The 21,543-nt window shown below is 46.8% G+C and overlaps 1 protein-coding gene across 6 annotated transcripts in view; it reads right to left on the bottom strand.

Moving 5' to 3' along the window:
• The window catches only part of ACTN1 (actinin alpha 1), a 77,062-nt gene that overhangs the window by 7,288 nt on the left and 48,231 nt on the right, over positions 1–21,543 (bottom strand). For 3 of the 6 annotated variants that reach the window (XM_088536546.1, XM_088536542.1, XM_088536544.1), the window contains exons 7-17: positions 18,062–18,143; positions 14,876–14,961; positions 9,710–9,802; positions 8,873–9,103; positions 8,563–8,710; positions 7,796–7,946; positions 5,222–5,330; positions 4,622–4,762; positions 2,315–2,497; positions 1,467–1,601; positions 648–827 (exon numbers count right to left, since the gene is read on the bottom strand). In XM_088536546.1, the coding sequence (XP_088392672.1) occupies positions 648–827; positions 1,467–1,601; positions 2,315–2,497; positions 4,622–4,762; positions 5,222–5,330; positions 7,796–7,946; positions 8,563–8,710; positions 8,873–9,103; positions 9,710–9,802; positions 14,876–14,961; positions 18,062–18,143 (1,539 nt within the window). Of the gene's footprint in view, positions 1–647; positions 828–1,466; positions 1,602–2,314; positions 2,498–4,621; positions 4,763–5,221; positions 5,331–7,795; positions 7,947–8,562; positions 8,711–8,872; positions 9,104–9,709; positions 9,803–14,875; positions 14,962–16,233; positions 16,320–18,061; positions 18,144–21,543 lie in introns of all 6 variants that reach the window. The other 3 variants (XM_088536545.1, XM_088536541.1, XM_088536543.1) reach the window with 1 other exon arrangement.

Here is a 21,543-nt window from a genome sequence, read left to right as displayed (position 1 = left end):
AGACTAAAACTCAGTATTTCTAGCAAATAGCTGGGCAGACAACCCTCCCTACAAGAACCAAGAAAATAAACCACAGTCCTTGGAAGATACTGGTGCATCAGACACATTGCTCCACTGCCTCTGCTGTTGCTTAGTGGAGGGTTGGCCAGAAACCAAAAGGCAAGTTTCAAAGACTGTCTGTGTTTTGCTGTACTCATGATGAACTTAGATTGCTTCCAAAAAAACTCACATTGTCAACAGAAAGCCAGACTCTGATTTTAAAAATCTTTTGTTGTATTTTTTCCTGCTCGGCTTGAGCAGCTCAACACCACAAGCACTGTCCCAGTCTCTCTAATCCCAGCTGATAGACTGCCACGGTCAAGTGACACAATCAGGAGTGGGACCAGCCAATTTTTCAGACAGTACTGTTGATCTTATTTAGTTAATATCTATAATTTATGTTTGGAAGTACAGGGCACTAAGTTGGCCCTGTAAAACAGGGCAGAAAAGATGTTTTTGCATGCTTAATCATGCTGTCAAGCACGCTGCTTTCCTGAGAAACAGAGCACATTGCCAGAGCTGGATGTGGCTCATGGCTGCTACAGATCAGGCTGTCTGATCTGCTGGCCTTACACACCAGCAGGGAGAAAGCTTCCCAAAATTCTCACCTCCATGGTGTAGTTGGTGTGCTTGTTGTCAAAGATAAGCGCCTCCTGGATCTGCTGGTGGTCTCCCTCCAGCTGGTCAATCTTTGGTTTGTAGTTCACGATGCTCTTCTCATACTGCCGCAAGTGGTTGAGCTGGTCCTCCAGGGTCCCGTGCATCTCTATCGAGATACGGCCGATCTCCTGCATTCGCAGCACCAAAAGTGTTGCACCACATTAGAAAGACAAGTGTAACTGGCATTTATTGCAGCTACTTCACCCTCACCCAGGATGACGCGACTCAGAAGTTTAGCCTTACCAGGGGCATTTTTAAGGTTCTACAGACAAGAGATAAATATACAGTGTGAAAGTATATAGCTCTGCTAGTCAGTGATTCCCTGTCCCTTTCTAGCAGTTGAGGATTTGGCTTGGATTTGGCTTTGGCTACACGACTACCTTTTGGAGTGCAGTTTCCTTCTTTTGCATCCTTGTATTAGGTGCATCTCACGTGCTACACCTCATTTGGAGACTGTTCAGGGCTCTGTTTAAATTTTTGCTGATGTTTTCAGCTCATCTAAGGTAATTGCTCTGCGACACTTTCCTTCGTACACCAAGAAAGAAACACAAGACACCTGGTGCAGCAGAATTATGCCTCCCCTGCCTTCAGAAGAAGTAACCGAACGTGAGCCCAGTCAAGTGAGAGTTCTGCAAAGACCAACTCAGAGCACTGCCAATAAACTCTGAGGAATAACCTACCTGGGCTGACAAATATCTTCCCTGATTACAAGTACCAATGAAGATCATGGAGGAAGAGAGAATGTTTCAAAAAGAGCAAAACACTACCTCCATCTTGGTCTGGATCCAGGGCCCAATGACATTGGCCTGTGCACCAAACTGTTTGCGAAGCCGTTCGTTCTGCTGCTGGCGAGCATGTTCTTCCATCAAGGCTTGATCCCTTCTGGGAACCAGTTGCCGCACCTAGAGCAGAAAGCAACAAATAGTGCATTTGATACACAGAAAGGCACATGTACAACAAATACAAAAACAGAGGCACAGAAAGAAGGAGTGGACATATTTATGTCCACTGTCATAAGGTTTTGGCTGTGGTGGCAAGGCTTGTGCAATGTGAATCCCTTCTGCTATGGGATGAATGCTGCAATCTCATCTCAGGCCAAGGAAGACCAAGGTCATTCACCAGCTGTTTTTTGGTGGTTCATGTTAACATTCTTGTTCGTATCTTTAAGTTTTGGTGGTAAGAACCATCAGCACAATTGGTATGAACTTTTTAGTTGCTCTTTTATCGTTAGAGCAAAGGAAGGCTAATGACTTGTAGATAAAAAACATCTGAAGGGTGAAATGGTGGAGAAGGATACTGATTACCAAGCCATACCAAGGCTTGTTGGGTCAGCTGAGGACTGAAAATCCTCGAGCTTTTAATTTAGCATCTTTCACAGAGAAAATAACAAACAAAAAGTATCTGAAGCTTAGGACCTGACGTTCAGGCATTCACATTAAAGATCTCTTCCACTTTCCGACCACTTGGTACTCAAGGCGTAAACAAGAGACAGAAGTTCAAAAGCTTAGCATTAAGCATGAGAGGACAAGTGACAAAAAAACGATCCACTTCCTGGGTCCCAGAAAATGAGCAGCAGCCTCCTCCCCCAGAAACTGTAAGGCTGGAATGAACTCACGTGTTCCCATTTGCCGTTGATCTCCTGTGGGGTAATTGTGGTGTAAGGGTTGGTTCCAGCCATGTTGACGTGGTACGTCTGGACAATCTTTGAGACTTCGTTGTGAATTCCCAGGATGGCCTGTCGCTCCTTGTCGGCATCCGGCAACGTGGCTTTAAACTGCTCGTGGGCCGTGGTTAATCCCTGCAGGAGGAAGGCAGCAGCAAAGGCAGGGTTAGAAGAGCATTAGTCACTGAAGGGCCTCTGCAGTAAGCATACACCTACAGATGTGACTGCAAAAGCTCATCTACTCTCAAGATACAAAACAGGCTACTCTACTACACTTTCAGGTAAACCCAAGCATCACTACACAGGCAGTTTTAAGCAGTTAAATGAAGTCCTGTTTTTCCTATCTTTGTTTCTGTCCCATGTTGATGAGTGACAGAGATTATACTTCCAAATACGGTGGAATAATTCCTGCTTATAAATTAGGGTGAGCTAATTCTCCCAACAGTGAGAGAAACTGTTCAGTGACAATAACGAGTGTGAACCCCTCTGTGAAGATCTGACTACTACCATTACTTTACAGCAGCTACATCTCACTAGTCTAAATGGGCCGTGTTTTTCCTCTCCTACAGGGAATGCAGTAATTCTACCTCTGAGATGATTGCAGTTGGGTGTAGGAGTCAGATACAGTCTGGTGAGAGGCACTTAGAATTAGGGGAAGGTCTCCCAGCCTACGGCAAACTCACATAGGCAACATGTGCTCCTGCTGCTGAAAACGGCTCCCTCTCCCTGAACACAAGTGGCCCTTTCTGTTCCCCTTATTGCTGCGGTGCCTGGACCGTGATCCAAGGACTGATGACAAGGGCACAGTTGCTGGTAGTTTGTGCACAGCTGACAAGCCAGTTGGGCCTGACTCATTTCCCACTGCTTCTACAGGCCTTTAAGGTATTTAATCCCATAAGCCTGAAAGATAAAGACTAGGGAGGCAAACGCAGGGGAAAAGGCAGCAAAAGGAATGGGGGACAGAAAGGCATGTGCAGGGATAAGGGAGGGAACAGTGTAGACAAAAGAGGAATAAAAGTAAACCACATGATCGACCACTCTCTCACAATATACGTGCTGAAACTACTTTTGCAAAATTGCTTCCTTACATAGTGACTCACTATTTTGCAGCTGCTGCAGTGGCCATAGAGATGTAATGCAAGTCTAGAGGGCTGGGAAAGATATTGCAAACAGTCACTAAAAGACGATGCAAATGTTTATAAATGGTGCTCAGATTTGGTCTGCATTACGAAAAAAAACATGAACTCTTTTCTTCCGGGAATGAAGGGAGGACATAGCAAACAGCAGCTGTGTAATAGAGCTCATACCAGGACAGGTTTGTCTTCTAACTCTCCTTCCCCTCAGCTGCCTTGAGTCCCCCATTGGCATCCCATTCCCTGTCTCACTGATGGCTGTGCTGATGCAAAGAGCTGATCAGGTATTGACAAACTCTAATTAAGCCCTCCAAGAGCACAATGTTAGCAGGAAATTACAGCAACAGTACAGGAGCTGGTAAGAACCAGAAAATCCTGGTTCTTCATTCAGCTAGCCAAACCCAAATGAATACTTGGATACTTTTCACAAACCCATCAAACAGGAAAAATAGATATCCCCACTGGCATTTAGGGAAGGATAATTTATGCTCTCAAAGATTTGAAAGTTACCTGTAGATACCTCAAGGTCTTTTCGTAACACCCTTTCAAAGGAAGAAAGGCTGAAATTAGCATCTCAGTTTTGCCAGTTGGGAGCCAGGAAGCCTTTAGCTTCATATGGTGATCCAGTAGCAATGGAGAGAATCCTAACTTCTTCCATGCTCGGCACCAAGACACAGCTGGCAGCTCAGAGACTGCCCTCATGGCACACCACATCACATCACATCAAACCAAATGATCAGAACATGACGCTGCATGGGACAACTGCTTTGCAGAACCTGAGAGCAGCATTAAGCCTTGATCATTTGGAACAAGAAAAACCCCAGGCCATGAAAGATCCTCTCAGCCTTCAGGGTCTCACATGTAGGACCTTTGCAATCACATTGAAAAATTACATTTGGTTCTCTGTACTCAGCTAGGATGGTATGAATACATCATATTTATATTGAGATCCAGGTTTTTGGAAAAAAATCAATAAAGGAGAACATACTTCTTTTGTTTCTCCTGCTAAGGCTCACTTGCGAGAGCAGAAGCACCAACACAACCGACACACTTGGCACTGGTAGGAACACAGAAGACCCCAAGCTCTCTCTGTATCTCAGACTCCGCAGCGTGGACTGCTCCGTACCTGGATTTCCTCAATGGTGTGAACGATGAACGTGTCCTGCAGGTCCTCCATGGCCCCTTCCATCCAGTTATTGAAAGGGGCAGCTCGTTTGGCATATTCGAGGTACAACTGATCAATTGTTTCCAGTAGCTTCTCTGTTCTCTGGATATGCCCCCAAAAAAGGAAGAAAACCAAGAAAAATGTTTAAAGAAGAGTCATTGCAGAGCTGGGCTGTCTCAGCTGCTCCTTCCTGGCAGACCTCCCCTGTGCTCCCAGAAGGGCACTACATTTTTCTGCAATTAAGAGACTATGTGTAGGTTTCCCTCTCTTTGAGGGAAAAATCTGAGATCTTTTAAAATTAAACAAAAACTTTTTTTTTCCATGCAGAACAAAATTACAAAACCCACGTGGAAACAATTCAATAACTTGAGCAAATGAATGTCACCATAAGTAGACTGGAAGGACAGAGGCAGACTGAACATACTGAAACACAGTCCTAGTTTACAGTCTGGGATATTCTAGGAGTGGACAAAAGAGTTGGATATTCTTGCCCACTGCAACTTGCTTCCTGCAAATGATTTGCCACATACTCCCAAGGGTCCAACCAGTAACATGTCTCACCTCCAAGGCCTCTCTACGTTTCTGGGTTAAGGCACCCAGATTATCCCACTGATCACAGATCTTCTGGCACCTGGCATTGACACTTGGTGAATCATAATAGTCCAGCTCACTGCAGTGGTTGGGGGGAAGAAAAGGAGAAAAAGTCAAACAAAGATCTTTTGGAGAAGAAAGAAAAATCCCTTGGGAATTCTTTATCAGCCCCGAGGACAGAAATAAACAAAGCGCTTGTGCTTTCCGAGGGGACAGCGGGCCAGGAAAGCTGCAGTGTCTAGCTGTGGAGACGCTGTATGTTAGAGCAGCACATCAAACAGCACAGAACAGGAAGAAAAACAACCACCACCCAAGCCCTCTTTACAAAGAGCTGTGCTGGCTGCCTGAAGGCAATAGCTGGGCACCAGGGGAAGGGAGCAGAGAACTCTGCTCAAGCTGGAAATCAGCAGACTGTGAGCAGAGCAGCGTGCCCCTGCTCTGCTCTGTTTATACTGCTTGGGAAAACACTCTACCACAGTTACTTGGATTTTGCACCTCAGAAAAAACGAACAGCAAGGGGTTCATTATGAATGCCAAGAAACCACCTAAGATTGTTCTAAGAGTTGCAGAGCACGAGTGGCAGCCTCTGGGTGGTAAGGGATAGCCTAAGTGCACAATCTATTCATTTATTAGACCAATCAGGGAATTACAGTGTAGGTTTCTCTCCTGTACTGCTGATAGAGAGTGCTTTGCTTGGGATGTCTGTAGCACAACACTCATGAAAGGAGGACTGGTAAGAGCACGGCAGAGAAAAGGAGAGCAAGGGCTAAACTGAAACTATTTTTGTTCTTGGTTCTGCACGTGGTCAGAGAGAAAATGCAGGCAGAGAGAGACAAGCTAAAGTGGGAGGCATCAACCTCGAAGGAGAAGGTGGAATAACTTGCTGGGCAATTTGGTGAGCATTTTCTTAAGTGGTAGTGCAAGTTTAAACAGTTTTGTCCTGTCTCCCCCAGTTTCATCTCTTCCCACCACTGTACTGCCCTCCTCAAGTGTGTGGGCACAACTGCTTGGTGGAGTCTTGTGGTAAGCTAGTCAGGAAACTGATTTGGGCTAAAAATAACCCTTTTCTTAGCTGGATTTTTAATCCAGATCAGTTCCTTGATCTACTTTGCTGCAGAGCCAGCGCTGCAGCTGAAAGATCTGCTCCTGAAAGGCCGGTAGGCAACGCGCTGGGCCCTGGGCACCGAGCGCGCGCAGCTCCTCTGCGCACTGGCACGGCAGCCCCAGTGGCTTCCTCCAGATCCATGTTACCTCCCTGGCAGGGGATCAGTGTGCTGGAGAGAAGGGCTCAGCAGCCCTGTCTTTTCAGGACACAGTCTCTTTGCTGAGAGAGAAGATGGCTTTTGGGAAGAGGGCAGAGCCTTCTGTTCTCAGCCCTTTGAAAGAAATCCCCTCTCCCCCAGCGCAGCGCTGGGCTTCCCTGCTGCTGTTAGAGCTGCAGCTTTTTGGCTAGCACGGAGCACGCGCTCCCGAGGTGGCAGCTCAGCTAACGCTCGCTGATGAGCCAGCCTTGGTTTTAATCTTACTGAGATGGAGGATCACCTTGAACCCTCCTCCTGTACCAAGGTCCGTTCTCTGGTGGACAAGGGAGTAATTCTGTACATCTGTGCTGGTAAAGGAGATAACGATCTTGTTCCAGTAATCTTGCTTTTTAATGAAAAACAGTCCTGCAGTCCAAGAGTACTAATCTTAGCACAAGCACTGTATCTGATTTGAGATATGCCAATCTGACTTTTTTTTCCCCTTTAAAAGCAGGAAACACAGTCAAAGCCAAGTTTTTTTCAGACTGATTTTTCCAAGTAGCACACAGGGCTTCAAAATCTCTCTTCACATGCTGCAGTCCTTTACCTGCCTCCTAGTCCTGGCAACCAGTCTCCTGCACTGACGAGAGCCCAACTCTCCTGGAAACCCCTGCATCACCCCTCACTCCCGCAAATGCAGATTTCCAAGCAGGGAGGAAGCCAGGAGGGAACTGACTTGCTGCGCGGACCACCTCCTGGCACTACTGTGCCTGACCAGGGCCTGGGTGGTGCAAGACTCCTGCTGCAAAGGGCCTGACGTGGTGACAGAGGCCACAGGGCACTAAAACCATTGAAGATTTTTTCACTGCCAGAATAAGCAGGACTTGATCCAGAAAAGAGAGTGAACTGGGCGCCTCTGGAGTGCCTGCTGACCTTCCCTCTTTCCTCCTATTACTGGAAAAGTATGACAGTGTTACAACTTTGAAACCCAGCAGGGCCAGAGGAGGGTCAAACTCTTTAAGAAGGGTTCATAGCAGCACAGTGAGCTGGAAGAGGATGGAAACTTGGCTTGAGAATACAATTCTGCCTCCCCCTCATCAGCACCCACGATTCACTCGTTTTCTGGCTTGCTCTTCTGGTGTGCCCGGATACTGGAGAACAGTATCCTAGATACTGTTTGGAAACACTGGGACTTCTCAACATTTTTGCACGGGGCTGGATTTACAGCTCTGCAGAGGGTAAAGAGCAAAGCTGATTAAGCCCGGCGGGCCCCGCGGATGGGACACGCGCCGGGGTGCCGTACTTGAGCTCTTGTGCAATAGCAGCAATCTGTTCCACGCGGTCTTGGTGCGCAGCCAGGTCACTCTCAAAGGCCTCGTGTTTCTTCAGCAGGGCCTTGATCTCTGAAAGCGTGGCAATCTCATAATCCTTCTGCTGCAACATCGCTTCTTTACCTGGCGAGGGAGCCAAAGGACAGACAAATGAAGCACAGGCCCAAGCACCTCAGAGCCAGTTCCCCCAAACCAAGGCAGCCCTGGAGACCTTCCAAAGGACTCCGGCCCTGCTCCAAACACCCCACCAGAGTCTTGCCCTAGTGCGTGCTGTCCTAGAGATGCACAATCCTCACTTTGAAATCGTTGAGTGTGAGTTTGCCTACAAGAAGAGAGCTGGACAAAGCAGGCAGCTCAGGGCAGTGCTGTCACAGTTTATACTGGACTCCTCTCAGGATGTGCAAACTGGGCTATGCTCCTGTAAATGCCACCTGCAACATTTACTGCACAGGAAGTCAGCACCGGCAGCAGCAATCCTGGTTGATTTCCTTCTCCCTGTAGCTCTCCTCTACCGTTGCAGTTTTTCCTTTGACTTGGTTACAAAATGTTGATATCAAAAACAATACAGCAGATCAAGCTGATTTTCATTATTTCCTTATAAAATGAAAAATCAACCTAGCAGTCTTGAGAGAAAAATCTCATAGAATGGTCCGTGTACGATTCCTCTCTTTCTCCCTAGATAAATGACTACATGGAGCCGGGTTCGGGGGCAATGGGAAACACGTAGGTTGGCATTTACCATCTGTCCAAGACTCGTGAATTGATGCCTTCTGCCGAAACTTCTCTGCCAGGTGGTCCAGCCTCTCTAGCCTTCGGATCTCATTCAACAACCATTCCTCATAGCCCTTCTCAGCCTGCTCTAGGCCTCCCCAGGCGTTGTTTATATCCTAGAGACAGCAGTATGAGAAGAAAAGGCAGTTAGCAGACAGGGAGAGGGGTTCTTCAGCATTTGCTCGGGTGGCTTACACTGTAAGTAAGCATGCTTTGCCCACCCACAGGGTTTTTTTCAGGCACTGTTGGAGGATATACATGAAGTCACCCCCGCTCACCGAGACCATTTTCCCTTCTGAAGGCATGAAGGCTGGCCTATTGCTGAGCCGCAGCTTGGTCTGCAACGTGTTGAAATTGATCTCAAGTTGGCACTTCTCCTGGACTTTCGGGGGCTTGTGCAGGCGGCGGTAGTCCCGGAAGTCCTCCAGTTTCTGCTGCATGGCTTGCATGGTGTTCTCCGGCACTCGGTTCTCCAGCCAGGGGATGGTGCGACGGATCCACTCCAGCAGCTGCAAAGAGCCGTGACAAGAAGCCCCGAGTTGAAATTGTGTTAAAATTACAGGTGCTGCTCTGACCTTATTAGGAACTGTTTACTTTTATGGTAGCTGACAGCAAAATTCTGCCAACAACAGGGCTTGTAAAGAAAAGCTTGTGTGTTTTTTGGGAAGAACACCTGGTTTACACATATTTCTTTCCTCATTTATGGTTAACTTCCACTCCTCCCTGATCCAGTTCCTAACTCCTGCCAACAAGTTCACCAATTGTATTGGTACAAAATTTGTAAGAGAGATGCTATGAATTTGTACATTCCTGGGCAATACAAATTGACAACCTGCTTTTCCCTTTAATTTCAGTACTTCTGGAGCTGCTTTTAATAAACTATAGAAACTCAAAGCTGCTCCATAGGAGATTTGTTTTAAAGCAGATTATATTTGCCTTCAGATATAGTTCAATAATTCATTTTTCCTCCAGGTAGAAGGGGTAGAAAAGGAATTTTCCAAGGAAGCACAGACCGCTAGCGTTCCCGGGGATTAGCTATCAGGGTCTGGGTTTAAATGCAATCCCTTTCTACACAACATCGCACCAGACCAACCAACAGCACCATGGACACCTACATCACTGGCCAGCTTTTCATAGTCTTCCATGAGCTGTTCATTTTCTTGGTTGACTGCCAGCACCTTGCAGATACGATTTGCTGCTGTCTCCGCCTGCCGAAAGAAGAAAAACAGGAGAGGGAAAAAGCATGAAAAAACCATAAACCAGAGCTTGTGGCTTAGCCTCCTGCCACATACCTGTGGTAAAGCCTTCTAACCTTGGCTCTAGCAGCCTGCCTCTGCTCCAGCAGAGCGGAGCTGTTACAGACCTGCCCTGACCTGCTTCTGTAACAACTTACTTTTGCCTTCTCAGGTGAATACCTTCCTTCAGAGCCTGAGAGCGTGGCTGATCCCAGCCCCAGATGCTGAGACACAACCACATTTCTATGCCCTTCCTGAAGCTCTTCCTACGAGAGGGCTCTGCCACTTGCTCCTGACCAGAAAGCCCTCCAGCTGCCTCTTACAAAGGCAGGGAGGGAGTTTCTGCCATTGCTCCCACCCCATTCACCTACGCCAGGAGCCAAAATGGCAGTAACTGAGTGGTGTCCACCTGATGAGACTCTCTACATGCTTTTACCCCTAGGAAAGCACTTCCTGAAGACAGTTAATCCATATACTGGACGCTGGCCAATTTGAGGATAACATGGTAGATTAAACTTATTCTTGACCTCAAAACCTGTCCATCAGATCTATCTTCCAGCATTTCCTATATTTACAACACCCAGCATGGGGCCACCTCCTCTAATACCTTGCTGCATGAGACCTACTATGTATTCAGCTTTTTATGGCCCAGCAGAGAATAATTTTTTGTTTTCTAGATAAACTTTCTGCTTTTTCTTCCAAATAAAATCTCACAAGGAAGAACCTGTTGTTATTAGGATTTCTTTCATTTTTTTTCCCCTTCACTGTGGGACCAACACCCGGCAGGTAGCTGAATGTGTTAAAATATGAATTTGGAACTGAGCAAGGATTAGAAAAATCCCAGCTACAAACTCAGTAACAGTCTGCCCCATGCAGCACCATGAAGGAGTCTGACAGAGGGAACATACAGCAGGCTCATCCCTGCACCACACGTATCCATGGAGCTGCACAGATCATCATCATGGTAGGTGTCATGCAACAGGGCTTGGCGGATGTGGCCCCGTGATGGGTGCTAGGGGATCATCCAGCACCCTGTCATCGCATTACATGTACTACCCTGGTGCCTGGGGAAGATACTAGACATCGGTCCTCTATGGAGCTCTTCTCCTCTTTACTCCATCAAAGTTGCAGCTGACCTGAGGCAGCAAGAATAGCAATAGCCATAGACTCCCCAGTGATGTAGGGATTGCTAAGACCCCAGTGGTGATCTTGGCCATATGTAAGGTAAAACATATATTCAGTCATCTGTCCCTTCACTAAAATGGGCTGGCTTGTAGATACACAGATATAAACTAATTAAAAACACATCAGAGGGATCTTCAGAGCAGAAAGTGATTTTCCAGTTAAAGAAAATCAGCAAGAAGTGCAAAGGACAGTCATATTTAAGATACTCTGATCTGCTTTTAACAACAGTTTGTACCTAATAGACTGTTTTTTGACATACACAGAAAACTTTGTGGATGCGGGACCATATAGCATGTCAAAACATCCCTCACAGCCCTATCGTGATGTGTCTAGTAGCTACAGGGAACTGGTAGTACAAACCTGTATCTCAGACTTCCCAGGACAGGCGATCCATGCATATGCTTAACTCTTTCTGCTTTTTACTCCCCAGGAGCTCACTGCAGTAGTAAGGACCCCCTTTCACAAGGGTATATTTATATTTATTTGATGATAGATTTCCTACAGCTGCCCAGATTTTTCGGTGTGTATATGTATCTGTACAGATACAAAAGTCTCCAGAATGGCAGCAATTACAACTATTTCTATTATCCTAAAGATCAAAGTGTAGCAACCAGTCTTTCTCTGCCACACCACTACTAGCTCCTCCATTGCTCTTGCCTACTCTACCCTGCTCTGTGTAACTCTATGCTGCAGGAATGGAGCTGGGGCTACTACTGTCATGAACAACATGTTCTGCTGATTTGCTCAGAGCAGCGTAGGACAAAAACAACCCAACACCTTCGGGTGATCTCTATGAATACCTCCCACACTGCTACTATAAGCAGACCTGTGGTGTTAGCAACCTCAGTGAACCACTTTCAGGCGCAAGAAGAGTTGCACACCAAGATTGACGTGAGGCCAAGGCAGCTCTCCATACACCTTCATCAACAGATTGGAGGAAAAAAAAATGAAAAACATTTTGGATTTCCTCCCTTGCTGAAGGCAGTGATGTATTTATGATGCTCAAGCTGGCTCCAAACAAGCCAGGCTGCTCGCATGGTGCAGAGCAGCACTGAGAAGGCCCCATCGTGGGGCCTGGAAGCTCTCTCCATACTCTCTCCCCTTACTGCTCCTCTCTCGGGGCGCTGGGGTGACGGAGCCGCCTCAGCGCAGCACGGCACCGACTTGCTGGGCGCAGCCTGCACGGGGAGGGCCAGCCCGCTCTGCTTGCAGGCACTGCTGCATGGTACGCACCTGCCATTTGGTACCTCAGAAGGGAAGTGCACACAGCCAAAGCAGCAGTCATTTCTCTGCCTTCTGCCTTTCCTGTACTTCTCCACCCTAACTCGGTCTGATTAGGGTAGAAGGGGAACTGTATCTGTAGCTCATGGACCCACATCTTTTTGCTGAGGAGGAGGATGAAGGAAGCTATTCCCACAGTACGCTGCAGAGTGTGGGTGCCTGCCTGCTGCTGCTGTCTGGCCTCAGAGCACCAGCCCAGAACACCATACACCAAACATCTTTTAATAAAATGTTAAAACATTAGTTAGAAATTTTCATCCCGAAACCAAGTTTTCAAAATATTAAGCCAACCAATAGTAAACAACCATGCATTTAGTGTGAAAGTCAGAAGCGGTTAGAAAACAAGCAAACCAACCAAAGCAAATATACCTACGAATGCATATATATAAATGGCATAAAGAAAAAGCAGCCATTCACACACATCATGTCAGACTGGGGCCCCTGTACCTTCAAAGGCTCAGTATAAGACAGTGAAAGAAGCAGAAAGCAGCTCATGGGACTTCCCCTTCAGGGCTGGTGGCAGTATTGAAAAATCTGAATGAAAAATGGAGTAATATCATAGTAAGTTACCTAATCATACACAAGGTGGTAGCGCCTCAAGAAATTCAGGGCTGGCGCTTTCCCTTAGCAGTCACTACATTTTCCTAGGGACTTGAACGTGTGTCACTCGAGAGCTGGCTAATGTACAGCAGGGGCTGGGGCCGCTCCAGAAAGCAGCCCTGCTCCTCCAGCCACATCACAGGTGAGTTGGTAGCCCATAAGGCTTGCAGAAAATCTAATAAATAATTAAAACTTTGATCCTCCCCTATAAGTCAGTTGGAGTACATGGGATTGCAGCTTCAGTAACTAAGAAGCTTGGCAGCTAGGTCTACCTTCAGTTACTTGAGTCAGATCCTGAAGCAGTAAAAATTTCCTCTCGGTTCTCCTAGCAGTCCTAGCATCCACCTAAACTGCTGACAAGGTGATGGGACCTGCTAAGCAGGTTTGCAAAAGGTGAAATGGGCCCAGAGAGGAGCGGACTGGCAAGGGCAAGGTGCTCTTCTGGCATGGTCAGAAACCTGCTCACATTCATAGCTTTCTGTTTCCTTAATCAGGAGATCTCCAGGTTAAACAGACAGCATGAAGCAGTCCCTAAGGAGTACCTGGCAAACAGCAGGCCTTATCACTAGGCTGGAGCGAGCTCGCAGACTGCAGTCTCCCTGGGCAAGTATCAGCCCGCTGAAGCTTGCAGCCTGGTCTTAAGGGTTTTGAACTACTTACAAAACAGCATCCTCCAGGAGAAGTCATAATGATAGAAACTACTCCAAATGGAGAGATTTGCTGTACTGCTGTGGGAAAGTTCCTTAGAAATCAGACAGCGACATCTAATTTATACAAAACAGGACTGGGAATCAAACACAGCAATGAGCTAAAGAGCTGCTCCCTGCAGTCTACTGCTTGAATTTGTCCTCGGAAAGCCCACATCAGTGTGAGAACTACACCAGTGTTACTAGCATCAGCATTGCTTTGTACAAAGAGATGAAGCCTTTTTGGAGTTAAGTTGGCTGTCAAGCTGGGCCACCTATGGGCTGCATCTCAAACAGAAAGAAGCTGGGGCCAGGGGAACCAGGGAGATCTGCTGTCCTATTCATAACATTAAGTATTCATTCTTGAACTTCAGACTTCATTGCTCCAAAGCTCACTGCCTGAAATTGGCCATGATCTTGTGGAAAGGCTGTAGCCCAGCCAGGCTGGGGCCTGAGAGGATGGATTTTTTTTTTTTCCCTTTTGGTCTGTTCAAAGAATTGCAAGGGAATTGCCATTTTGGAGGAAGCTCACCCAAAGCAACTATGAGTGACTATTTGGCTTGTCTGAGGACAAATGTCCTGATGCCAGGCAGGAGACTTTGTAATAAAGAAGAAGCAGAGAAAGTAGAGCTGAAGTTATGGAAATGAGCAGGGGGGGAAAAAAGTAAGGGAAAGGGAAAGAATACAGGTAGTTTGTGAAAGGAGGGAGGATGACTGGGGAGAAGTAAGGAAAGGGAGAAGAGGGTGAGCACAGGAAATATCAAGAAAGGCCTGGCAAGAACAAGCTTTGTGGCTGGAGCACATGAGTGCCACAAGAGATGCTGAGGGCTGCTCCTACGTGACCTGTTGAAGGGATCCAGCCTAGGAAGGGAGCACTGAACTAGCAGAGTGAAGGAGGGAAGGCAGCTCCAGGGGGATGTTCTGCAAGCTCCCGTCTCGCCCAGGCTTTCATTGGGGTGAGGTATGCCCGGAGACGCACCACCTGGCAGGATGATGCCTGCAGGACACCGCACCCTGCCAGAGCAGGGCGAACCTCCAGTTGACTTCCTATGCTAGCTTTACTAAACCCTTTCTGCAGCACAGGGCGTGTGAGCGGAGCAGCTCCTGTGAGCTCCAAGGACTCTCTCCAGACTCGCTAGGTCGCTTCTTCAGCAAGGCCACAGACGGGTGCCTGCGGACAGCGCTGGGTGGCTCCGCTCGCCCGTGCCGCCTCCCTGAGGCGCCGCTCCCTGAGGGCGCGAGCGCGCGGCCGCGGGGAGCGCCGAGAGGGGAACTGTTAGCGCCCGAGTCTCACCTTCTGCGCGCCCGAGAAGGCGTGGTAGTAACATGAGACATAGGTCATAACGGCCTTCTCATCCGGCCTTAGCGTGCCTACAATATCTGCGCAGAGAAGGAAAAGAGGTTGAAAGGATAAAGTAAGAAAGCAGCACACAGAGTAAAACAAAACAGTCACGGGTGGCGTGATGAGAGAGGGGCGGGAAGCTCCCCACCATGCACTGCAGGACAGGCCAGACAGATTTCCATGCGGAGAGCTGGGAGGTCGGATCGGAAGGTGGCTAGCAGCGTTGGCTCTGTGGCTCAAAGGGGCACCCTGCCCAACTGCCCCCCAAATCCGGGGGGTTCCCGAGTGGAGGGTCTGGGCTCTGGACCCAGCGATGGACTGCCTTGCTGCATGCCGAGGAGCTGCAGGTCGGAGTCTTGCTACGCACTGCGTCCGCAGGCACTGGGTGTGCCTGTGGCACAGAGGCATGGATGGCTGTTTGGTTTTGGAAAGAGATGTTTGCAAGGTTTCACTCACAAAATATTTTTCTTAAGTGTCTCCGTTACTAACAGAAAAATTGCTAAACCAAACACTGCAAGGACTCAGCTGCCCAATCTCTGGTATAGTTGGGGAGAAACACAGGAAAAAAAAAAGAATAAACAAAACTAGGCATCTCAGTCCTGATAAGCAATGCTCTGCAGGCAAAATCACCACAACAGGTCTCATCAGACACGTTTTGTAAGTCCCAGATGAACTAGGACTGAATTTTGTGGCAAAACTTGAGAAAGTGGCAGGATTAGATCTTGAAGTAAAGGTGTGGGAACTTGTACGTAAGATAAAAGATAAAACTTTGGGCATTCACTGAACCCTTCCTAAAAACCCTAAGCCAACTCTAGATCTCTATCTTTGAAAAAAAAAAAAAAAAAAAGGGCGGGGAAGGGAGGAGGAAGGCAAATAAATATCAGCTGTGTTACCAGTGGGCACAGGCTGCAGTCTGCTGAGCAGGACAACTTATGTGCTCTCCAGTGGGATAACAGTGGGATAACATCCTACCTCAGGTGTCCCTGGAACAGGGTGCGTGTCCTTGGCTGATGAGACAGAGCTCCCTGCTCCATAGGATCTGCCTGAATGCCAACGTAGCGGCACACAGAAGGGGCTGCTACAAGTAACACTGACCAGAGGGAAATAGCAGTCCTGGCTCCCTTGCCCCAGGTTATTATGTTTGGGGCACCACTTTGAACCAACAGCCAACTCTACCAAAACATGATAATAAAGATGCCCGTAGCTAGAGAGGAGAGAGAGAAAAGAAAAAAGAAAAAAAATAAAAAGGTTTGGACATTAGCAACGGCACCAGGTGTGCTCTGTGGAGGGATCTTGGGATCCTGCGATACCTTCTGGGCTCCTGAGAAGGCGTGGTAGAAGCTAGAAACATAGGTCATGATGGCCTTCTCGTCGGGACGGGCAGTTCCAACAATGTCTGTCAAAAAAAACCTCACGTTAAGAGCATAATCAACTGACGGGAGGAAAGCAAAAGTGAGGGAGAACCACAACTGTCCACGAGGCCTGCTGCAGGGTATACGCCTCACAGCAACCGTGAGAAGTCCCAGCCTTCCAGAGATGTGTCTCAGAAGCCAGAATCACCTTCTTGACTCCCCTCCCTCAGGACAAGATTGCTTTGAGGGTCTGGCCAGGCCATCGGGGCCATACATCAGCACATAGCACGTCAGAGTGCATCTCTGCTCTGACTATGTTCCTGCGAATGACGGGCTGAATCAATCCGAACTCACAACAGGTTGACTTGGTATTTATAGATGCATCATGCTGTAATTTTTCCATGCAGTTCTTCAGGGAAGATCCTTCCTCCCTGCCCTGTCCTACCGCCTCCATTTCAACACACAGATGGCTTGATTTTCAAAATGCCCTCTCATTACATTCAGGGGAAACTCAACAACTCCTGAGATCAGGAAGATGGAATTGAAAGATTGCATATAATCTCCACTGTGTTGGAGAGGACAGCCACCAGGACATACATGGGAGTTCCTGCAAGGGATCCTCTTCATCACTGCTAGCTTTGCAGAGATCTGAAGCTGTATCTGCTTATTTTGGGGGTGGTTCTGTTCCCCACAGAGTGGCAGAAAACACTCAAATGCAATCTGCTCTAGAAAGCTCATGACATTTTGTGGCTTTGACATGATAAGTGCAAGGAATGCAAGATTCATCCTGACAGATGGGAAATCCTGCCTCAGAAGAATGAACATGAACACACTATTTACTTAAATACAGAGTAACAGAGCCCAGCAGCCCTACCTCCACCTTTCCCCCCCATTCCTTGGTCTCCTTTACCTAGCAAAAGCTTTTGCAAAAGCTTTTAACTGCTTCTGCTAAACAAGCCAAGCCTAAAATACATCTTGCACCATTAAAGTCAGCCGGCTTTGGGCAAGCAGCCACTGTACAAGCAAACTATTTCAGGCTGTTGTTTGCACTCTAAGAGTTACTGCCTTTCAAATCCACTGTCAAGCTGGTCCCCACAAGTTTCTTAAATGTCTGGCCTCTGGGGAACGGTTGCGCTAAGTAGGAAAAGCATCTCTAAAAACATGGATTTCGGCCTTGGTCTCCAGATGCAGTCAGCGAAGGATCTTTGTACCTAATACTTCTAAGTTGTCAGGAAGAAGCAGTTTATAACACCAGCTATGGGGCAAGAGTGGCCTATAAGAACTAAGAGAAAGTAACAGATCTGCTCTTGCTGAATCTGCTCTCCTTATCTTCCTCACTCTCAAAATAATAATAAAAAATCACCACCACACCCCCTAAAGGAAGGTCCCCGGCAATGCCAGAAAGAGCCTAGAATACAAATTCTGGAACAAAGAGAACACAGCCCAACAGTGTACATTTTCTCAGTGTTAAGCATTCTGCTTCTCAAAAGGGAACGTGCTAGCCATCAATGGACATAACCAGGTGCTGTTCCTCTTTGCCTAGTGCAGTGCCTAGTCAGCCCCAGTTAAGATCTCTACGTTGGACTTGGAAGATTGAGGGGCACGGAAAGAAAAGGGAAGTAGAACATGTGATTAATAATTTAATTCTCATTTTTTTTTCCCTATACATTATGGTGATGGAGGGAGCATTCAGGTTGCTGAATTCTTGTATAACACAAGTCCACCTAGAAGAAGTGGGAAGTTTCTTGAGGAAAAGCAAGGTAAAAGCAATTTGGATTTACTTTACCTTCTGCATCCAGCATCTTGGGGATATCCAGATATTTCTCAGCCACATCAAAGGCTGTGTTTAGATTAGTGAGAGGATCATCCTGGAAAAGAAACAAAGAGCCAGAGCATCAGCATCAATGTGCAACAAGGTATTTAACATTTCTCTCAAAACAGAGCAATTTTGCCTGATTTGACTCATATTAACCTAGCTGTCCTGACAAAATTACACAAAAATTCTCATATAATAGGATGAAATAATTAGTTTCCTTCTGAAAGAAGAGCCTGGAGACTCATGAGATGATAACAACACATAATCTATGCACTTGCAACAAGAAGGAATAATGTGTTTTGTTTTGAACCTAGTTTAAAACAGCACAATTGATTTCACATCACATTGATAGAAAACAGCCATATCTTACATCTCTATCTTAGGCTTGCATTATTCAGCTTGCATTTCAATGAACTTCAGAGCATTGTATCCGTTAGCACATCTAAGCAATTCTAAAATAGCAACAACATCTGGAACGAGTGCTGTCCTTAGCTAATGTACAGTTTGTTGAACACCAGTTGCGTGGGAGGAAGAGAAACGTTTCAACAAATCTCTACAAAATAAATATATAAAAGTTGTCATTCTGTGTAAGTATTGGTTTTCCTCCTAGGCATGGCACAGGATTTGCCATCTACTTCGTATGTTTCTATTTCTTTATATATAAACCTTCTGCTGAGGCAGGATGCACTTCAGAGACACACATCAATACACAGTAATCAAATCCTAAACAAAGTAAGGGTGAGTCATATCAAAAAGGTAACAAGATTTTAGAGAGAGAATAAAGAAAAGAATTTGAAAGGCATAAGTCAGTGGCAGAAGAAAGTCCTCTGCAAACTGTCCACAGCATTCAAACACATTGGTAAGCAATTAGACACCTGCGGACCAGGATGAGAGCCCTCACACTAGCCTCACTCTGTTACTGTTCAAGACTTTCACCAAACAGCCATGGAAGTAGGGTTTTTCTACTACGTGACAATATTCAGTATTCCTGTATACCCACGATAGTTACTTATTCTGTGGAAACAGTCCATTTCACTCATGCCCCATGATATTTGCACTACCCGTTTCTCCTGTTGAGACAGGTGGCTTCCATTGGAGGAGAGGCTGTGCACAAGCTGCTAGTGTCTGATTAGTGCGTTTGCAAGAGGCTTTCAGAGGAGAGCACGGACGGTGTCCCTCTCCATATTCTATCTGTGATATCTATGCTGAGGTCCGCCTTAACATTAGAAGGAAGAGTGAAATTGTTTCACCTTCTTTCTAGACCGGCATCCATGTCCTATTGCTTTTCTATTTCAGATCGTGTGCCTTTGCTTACTGCATTGACCTTGGAGATTTAGCTAGAAAGGTTCCTTTATGGCACTGGTCTTTATGCAGCCCTCAGCTAGGAAACGACTATTCTGTAAAGTAGTTTCTTGCAGCAGTTCCACGGGAATGAACACATGCCCTAGGTTGACACGCTCTAACAAGCATCCTTTGGGTGAGTATCGTCAGTGGACAGCATCACTTTGCCTACCAAGGCAGATCACACAGAGGCCATCAAAGTAGACACTACCGTGATCCATATTTAGTCCCCCAAAACAAGTGAGAAAATGTTGCGTGGAGCACACTGCAATGGAACTGGTGGCTGTCGCACATTAACAGACACCCCTCTCAGCACAAAATAGTGTTTTGCTTGAAGAGCAGGCAGAGCTAGCAGCCTCTCTGGGCGGAAAAGGAGGGGTGAATTCAGTGCAGATAGTGCTTCTATCGGTTTACAAGGAACACTGCCAGGAGCACTGTAGTCAAAGTTTAAAAAGAAGTTGCAAGCTGCAAGTTGGGAGAGGTTTCCTGATGGGAAAATTTACTGGCTTAGTCACTCCCAAAGGAAGGGCTGGAAGTCTTAATATATGGGAAACTATATGAGTCACCTAGACATTGCAGCAGACTTATTTTCTCTGTAAGAATGATGGGTGATGAAGCAGTCCCTAGGGAACGAAGCTGAAGATGGTGCTACTGCAAGCAAGCTACTTAGGCCCAAGACTCATTGACAAATGAGCAAAGAGCTAAGCCTGAGCAGGGCCCTGGCCACAATTCCTTTCAGAATTGCCACAGCAAGGGCAGTCTTTTCAAAAGGAAGACAGACATTTTGCTAATGTTGGTCAATCCACTGCTCAGAAACGTCCCTACAGCCTTAGAAGGCACGGACTAACATCCGTTCCACCCTAGCTGGCTACGGGACAGCAGCCCAGCCTGGTAGGTTATGTCCATTCCCCAGTAATATAAACCTGGAGCAAAGCTATCCAGCTGTGCTGAATCCTTCCGGAAACTACAAGCGGCACAAGACACAATAGCAACAAAGCAGAGCAGAAGTCAGCGCATCCATCCCCAATTCCTTCCACATTCACACGCACATCCAAGAATAGCAATGACTGACATGATGTTCTGCAGAGTTGCCCAGTGGCTTATGTGAATCACAGAATGGTTGAGGTTGGAAGGGACCTCTAGAGATCATCCAGTCCAACCCCCCTGCTCCACCAGGGACACCTAGAGCTCGTGGCACAGAGTTGCATCCAGGCAGGTTTGGAAGATCTCCAGAGAATATAGAAGTGAAAGTGCACAAAGAGGAGCAATAACTTGCCAGGCTCCAGTTGGGCCAACTGTGAGGAAAGCTGTTGTTTTTCCATGCAAGAATTTAGTTGTTTTAACAGTAGTAGAGAGCAAACCTGCCCAAAACAGATGCCTACCTAGCACGTAGTTTGCTTTTGCTGACTAAAGGCTCTACCACAGCTCCTCTTTCACCACAGCCCTAACTCACATGGGGAAACTCCTCTCCTCCAGCTAGCTCTAAGTCCTCGCAGCACACAATGTTGTCATGGCAATTACTGCAGTGTCACACACACATAAATTCTTCTATTAACTAGCAATTGGGCTAGCAGTTGGAGAGGGGAGGGAAGCTGGGAAAAAAAGCAGTTGCTATATCTACCAGAGCTAAAGACCCTAGGAAAAAATCCAATTAATCCAATTTGAATTTTGGGGAGCATCTGGAATAAATGCGTCCAACGCAGCCATATAAAGATCACACAGGCCACATTTCTGTATGGATTGCATTATACGAGGGGGCGTCTGAGCCATCAGTCAACCATTGTGCTGCATGAAAAGACCTTAGATGTGGTTCACAGCTGGGCTGAAGAGAGGAGGAGGAGGAAGGGAAGCCCCATCTTCCGCATGTCCCTCATGTGCAAACCCTGGGCTGAATGGTGAGATCTTACCTACACTGACCCAAACAACTGCAGATAGACCTGCACTGCATAAAAATAATCTACGCAAAGAAACGGCTATGAAATCAGGGAATTACTTATATTGGACTGAGTTGACTTGAACCTTTTATTTTGGGGCCCGGCCTACTTAAGCAAGCTGGCAGGTATAACTAGATGCTGTGTGTGGGGAGAAGAAAAATATGTCTTTTTTTTTCC

This window comes from Tinamus guttatus, unplaced genomic scaffold (genome assembly GCF_059628265.1).
Source record: "Tinamus guttatus ecotype Peru unplaced genomic scaffold, ASM5962826v1 Tinamus_guttatus_pri_ptg000676l, whole genome shotgun sequence".
NCBI lineage: Eukaryota > Metazoa > Chordata > Aves > Tinamiformes > Tinamidae > Tinamus > Tinamus guttatus.
The sequence above is the reverse complement of the archived record's forward strand: the minus strand, read 5'-3'. Positions and strand labels throughout refer to the sequence as shown.